The 6,469-nt window shown below is 38.6% G+C and overlaps 1 protein-coding gene across 1 annotated transcript; it reads left to right on the forward strand.

Annotated features, from left to right (window-relative positions):
- The first annotated feature begins 2,234 nt into the window (after positions 1-2,234).
- On the forward strand, positions 2,235-3,080 carry LOC132164631 (fasciclin-like arabinogalactan protein 12). Its single transcript, XM_059575171.1, has one exon. It carries the CDS (start codon positions 2,235-2,237, stop codon positions 3,078-3,080), a length of 846 nt encoding a protein of 281 aa, XP_059431154.1.
- The last annotated feature ends 3,389 nt before the right edge of the window (positions 3,081-6,469 follow it).

Genomic DNA, 6,469 nt, shown 5'->3' on the forward strand with positions numbered 1-6,469 from the left:
TCTCTCTCTCAACTTCACTCTCTCTCTCTCTCTAAGGTTTTTCTGAGCCAATGGGTGACGAAATGGGCAATCATGGACTTAAGGGTGAATAAAAAGGTCTCTCATGCACGTAGAAAATGGCTGATGTGTCCAAATTATACTGCATATACACTGTCATCAAACATTTGAGCTCACAGATTGATTGAGGGCAGTTATGAATGGAACGTTCATAGTGGGATCGATTGATCGATGACAGTTGTACATCGATTGTTCAACGTGAGATGGATTGTTCAAGACTTGAACCAGGCAGTAGGATCAAAAGCTTCATTAGGCTGCCTTCCGTCGTGATGACCTTTTGATGGCTTCATGGCAGAAGACGCCAGAAACCTTAAAAAAGAAAGCTTTTCATTCTAAACCCTTGAGATATGAAAAGTTACAACTAAAGTTAGTTTTGTTGCACAAATAACGCCTATATCTAGGGTCCAACACTAAGGGTGTGATTGGACCAACTCTTCACCATTTGAGGGCGGTGCTTGGCCATCCAAGGGAGTAATTGCGTTAGGCCAACCAGGATGGCTAGGGTGGCTGGCCACCTAAGGAAATAGTTGGGGTAGGCAAACCATTCCTTCACCCTTTAAGAAGGTGGTCAACCATCCCAAGTGTATGATTGGGGTGAGCTGACCAACTCTTCACCCTTTGAGGGTAATGGTCGGATCCCCTAAACAGTAGCTGCACTACCCCCAAGGGCTGAGAGAGAAGATGGTTGCAAAACCAATGAACGCTTAACTACCCCTAATGGCTCCGGGGGTGGCCCTTAAGAGGAGCCTTCGGAGGGCGATGTGACAACCTTTGCAGTGGCCGGCCATCTCATCAAAGGATCAGAGAGTGGTCGGCCGCACCCCAAGAATTTTCTTGGGTTGGCCGACCACTTATTAACTTTATTTTATTGTTAACATGGCTCAATTTGGAATTATTGGAATTACAAGCCCAAAACCTCAATCTGTGGGGATGACATAGTTTGCTACATGTGCTTCCAACTTATGTTTCTATGATGCATAAGGCAGTCAAGTCACCTGCACTACCGATTGAGCCTCACTTCATTGATTGTTCTTTTCTTAAAGCCTTTTCGATACGGTTTATTGGCACGAGACGTACGACATCCATGTCGAGCACCTCAAGCCGAAACTCTCGATCCTAGGACATGAGTACCAAATCTGTTTCGGCTGTAGTGTTAGATGTATCTGTTGACATCCATCTAACATATCAGATCTGTTTCAACACAGCAAGTGGATATGCCGTAAAAGAGCACAAACATGAAAGTGAGAACTATATGTATCTCGATCCGATTCAAGATAATGAAATCAGGTAGCTAGTGTCAAAGGAAAATCGAATGCGAGTGACATACCCAAGCATGCATGCATGCATGTACTAGGAAAATCGAATGCAAGTGACATAGCCATGCCTGCATGCATGCATGCTTATTTGAAAAATATGAAGACTGAAGTTAATGATGGGCAATCCATGATCGATAATTGAAATAACAAAAAAGGTATTGGCAATTGCTCGTGCATCAGTATAAAAAAGGACAAGTTATTAGCCTATAAGAAAAACAAAATGGGGAGAAACGATTTTTCAGAAAATGGTAAAGTTCAGCAGCCTTGCATGTTACATAAGAAATTTAAAAATTATGGAGTAGGTTCAGGAGAAGAGAAGAAACAACCTGCAGGCTAGTCAGTGTGTTTGTAAATTTTTTTTTTTTGTTGTTGTTTTTTTTTTATTATTATTAATTTAGGTAATCAAACAATTAATAACTAAGTGTCAGAAAGATCGAAGAAAGACACTACCTGAAAAACGGATTTGCGGTGGGAATAGGGGAGGAGATGAGGGGGGCAATCGAATCTTCTCTCTTTAAGGTTGTGGCATGCAAATCAGTTTTTTATAGCTAAGATTCATATAAGATCTCTATTAACCCATCATATACATATAAGATCCCCTATGTTTTTCCTGCCTTCCGAAGCAATCTAGAATTAGGCAAAATCTCTGATTCTATCCATTCATCCCGCCACCTCTCACAGTTAAGATGAGCTGCTAACATCTCAGGTTTTATAACTGAGATTAAGGTTTTTCAACTAAGATTTTACCCTTCACCTAAATTCACTCTCCCAACCCTTAATAAAAGCCCCCATCCCTCCTCCCTCCCTCACATATCAAACACGTAGCAAATTAATATATATCAAGCAAAAACACACCCCACCATGCATGCAAAGATGACCAAGCAGGCTGTCTTCTCCCTCTCACTTGTTTTTCTCTGCCTCTGCAGCACAACTTTAGGCCAGGCGCCAGCTCAGGCCCCAGCTCAGGCCCCGGCTAAGCCCGCCCACGCCCCCCCTAAGCCCACCCATACCCCGGCACGACCTGGCACCCCTGACGTCATCAAAATCCTCCAAAACATCGGAGGATTCTCGATCCTAATCCGCCTCTTACGGACCACTGCAGTGGCTGACCAAATCAAAGGGCAGCTCGACAATTCAAACACTGGTTTCACCCTTTTCGCTCCGACCGACTCCGCATTTTCCAGCCTCAAATCGGGCACTTTAAACTCTCTCAACAACGAAGAAAAGATACGGCTTTTGCAGTTTCACACCTTACCCAAATTTTATTCTCTGGAAAACTTCCAAACTGTCACCAACCCCTTGCGGACACAGGCAGGAGATTCCAACCCCGGTGATTACCCGCTAAATGTGACCGCTGCGGGAGGCCAAGTCAACATTTCCACCGGTGTTGTGAATGCCACAGTCAGCGGTACATTATTTTCCGCTAAACAACTTGCTGTGTATCGGGTGGACACAGTGCTTCTTCCAATGGACATCTTCGTTCCGAAGGCGCCTCCGGCACCAGCGCCGGCACCGGTCCCAGTACTCAAGCCTAAGGCTAAGACGAAGCCAGCCGCTACTCCAAAGAGTATTACTCCAACTAGTACTCCTACTACTACTACTACAACTCCTACAGTACTGGTTGATTCTGGTGCGGTGGGCCTCACAAAGCACGGAATGCTAGTGTCCGTCGGATTTTCTACTTTCATTGCAGCGTTTTCTCTGTGATAAGAGCATGATGATGATGAGCAGGTTATATTTTGGTGGGGGTGCAATTTTTAGTACTGCATGATTGTCCAGATCGAGTCGGCGTCGTTTTCACAGAGTGCTTTTGAATAATTGCCACGTGTTTGTCCGCCCCTCTCCTCCTCGTACTGTTAAGGGTTGAGCTTTATTGTGTTTTTTACGTCCTTTTCATTTTCCAGCTTATGTACGGACTCTTAGAATTTGGTATAATCATCCTTTTTCAAGACAAGTTATGTTATGCATGCACGGATGCACAGTTAAATGTATTATTACCATTCGATTTTCGCTCTTGAGCTCCAGTTAAAAGTATTTTCTAACAAGGTTTTTCACTTTTTATTTCACCTCCTATGTTTAAAATATTGTAACCGAGGAGTGCTAGACTTATGAATAAATTTTATAGAAAATTTTTTATAAATTGATGTGGCACAACATAATTAAGTTTTTCAAAATTTGAACTTATCTTATATTTAATTATGTTGTTCCACATCAGTTTGTAAAAGTTTTTTTGTAAAATTTATTTGTAAGCCTAGCATTCCTCATTGTAATTTACCCTCACCAAATTTCACTAATTGTCATAGTTATTCTGTTAAGAAAATCCATCTTTTTTGAGAAGAGAAATTTGACAAAGAGAGGAGGAGGGAGCCTTTCACCCTTCCCCTTCGATCTCCTCCCTCCTAATCCCCCTGCCCATCTACGCGTTTTTCCTTTTTTTTTTTTTTTTTAGTAGTAGTAGTAGCAGTAGTAGGAGTAGTTATTTTTCAGCCCGAAATCAGCAACGCCGGCTGCTACCGCCCACCCTCTAAGGTCCTGTGCCTCCCTTCTCCCTCATTCGCTCCACCACGTGCCAACACTAGCTAATGCCCATCATCTCCTCCACTCTAGCCCCTTCTGATTTGCTAGTTGTATTACTTGTTTTGTTTGTTTTGAATGATACTTTTCTCTTTAGATCTGCTCTTGTGAGCGATCTACGAGAAAGATGATGCAGTTTTTCGACTATTTTGGGTCGGTAAGGATCAGATCTAGTCTTCTCAGGAACAGATATGTGCTTTTATGGTTGTTTTTCTGTTGGGGCTGTATTTTTTTTTTTTTTTTGTCTATATTTTTGTTTGAATAAGGATTGTCCAGACCTTTGGGTTGTGGATGTGATATATTTTCAGAGCGAAGAAGATGAGCTACCTATGCATTGAGTTGAATCTGTTTGAAACAGATCAGGTGTTACAACTGAAAAGTAGTCATAAGTTAACGGTTATTGATGTCATAGATAGATCTTGAATGTTTGACTTTTATATAAGTATCTATGATTTGTAACTTCCTAGTTTCGGCTATGATTTTTCAAAGCTTTTTGCTCTGTGATGTAAGAGCGTTATGCTCGTGATCCTTTTTTAATGAAACTGCAATTTTTTTCAAAAACAAAATCCATCTTTTCAAAGGGGATTTTTATCTTCAAATATCCTTAAATTACCTTAACTTCATCATTGATTTTTCCAAAATGTTCCCATGGTTTTTTCAAACAGAAACATTAAAAAAACAAAAATAATAAAATAATAAAAATAAAATAAAAATTGATTACAGCCAGCCCCATTAATCTTTGGTGGTGGCCAATATTTAAATGGGCAAGGGGTGGCTACTTTTTTTCTTCATTGAAAATGAGAGCATTTTTTACTTTTTCTCTCCTAAAAACCACGGGCGTAGCACGTGGGCCTCCTATTTGAAAAGATAGATTTTGTTAACGAAATTGTTACATAAAATTATAGAAACTTGATGAGGTACATTGCAATTCTTTTAACAGAGATGAACAACTTCATGAGTAAATTGTATTTTTCCCATCCTATTAAAAATGGATATGAAGCTCACATGCTTTCAGAGGTAATAACATATGTCAACTCAATAAATCGAGTTGAAAGAATTAATTTCGACCTAAATATTAAAAAAAAAAAAAACTATGTCCTATTAATTCAAGTTATATGGTTTGATACCATGGAACAATTAAATAACCATACACCGGAGTAAATGGTGGTTGACAAATCACAAGACCGGATCAGTGGCGGAAAATATATTTGGTTTTAAATTTCATAAAATACGAAGTTGGTTTGGAATTCTTATTTATTTATTTATTTTTATCCAAAATAAATGTTTGTGTTTCAGTAAAAGGTCAAAAAGTGTTAAATGCATGGTCTAGATAAAGTGTTTATAAACTAAGAGAAATTTAAAGTGGGAAAAATACGGGTCACTATCCTAGGCATTTGTCCCTTTTCCAAAAAGTACTTCGGTTTTAGTTTTTTTTTTTAATAATAATTTTGAATTTTAATAAGTTTTCAATCCAGCCATTAAATATTTTGTCATTGTTTTAGAGGAATCTATGGATGTGTTTGGTATTGCAATTTTATAGACAAAAAGTACAATTTTAAACCAAAATTGCACTTTTTGTACAAGAGCATTGCAATGCATGTCACTCCAAATTTCAAAATATATGTAAACAACAAGAGTGGAAGACGTTCAAAAGGAAGGCCTTGGACTGCAAGCAGCAAGATTTGGATCACTCTCTTAGGCTAACAGATGCAGCATGATTTAGTGGGCTGCCGCGAATAACAACAATAAAGAACAAATAGGTTTTTATAGATCTTAATTCTATCAATGGATTTAAGAAATCTTCTCTAAAATAATAGATACTCTCTGGATATGTTTGCCAAAAGGCTGGACCGGGCTAGCACTGTAATGCTTTTTTTTTTTTTTTTTTGGTTTGTTTAGGAATATGTGTTTGTTGGTTTTAGTGAAAGTGTTTGTGGGAAAAGTGAAAAAAGTATGTTTTGTATGAAAAAAGTGTAAAAAATTTGTTTTGTAATGATTTTTTTATTTGAATAATAATAAAAAAAAAAATGATTGACGTGGTACAAAAAGTAAGAATGTTGGGGTTAATACACAGCCTCTAAGTTTTTGAGGAAAATCAAGAAGAAACTCAACTACGAGTAATTCTTACTAAATAAACTCAAATATAATCAACAATTGCGTTCTAAGTTCTATAAAATATGTATTTATAGGCTCCCAAACCTCAAACCTAATAATAATATGAAATAAGTCGAAATTGTAATTCTACGAGGCCCGTCCGGATGGGCACTAAATAAAAGTGCATAAATTAAACATAGCACCGTCCAGCTTTCCAATCTTCTCTTTGCAGCCCGGTTTGACCTGGTAAACATCGAAATTAGCCAAACCTTGTGAACCATGACTTTGTAGATATTTGAGTTAACTTTCCAACGCCACAAATCGTGCTCCAATCAGAGATCTAAAACTCTAGATATGACATTTTTAGTAAAAGTCATCAGATGAAAATAACATAGGCGTCTGAACGAGCATGCAGACGAGGCTCTCGA

The sequence above is a fragment of the Corylus avellana genome, chromosome ca10 (genome assembly GCF_901000735.1).
Source record: "Corylus avellana chromosome ca10, CavTom2PMs-1.0".
NCBI lineage: Eukaryota > Viridiplantae > Streptophyta > Magnoliopsida > Fagales > Betulaceae > Corylus > Corylus avellana.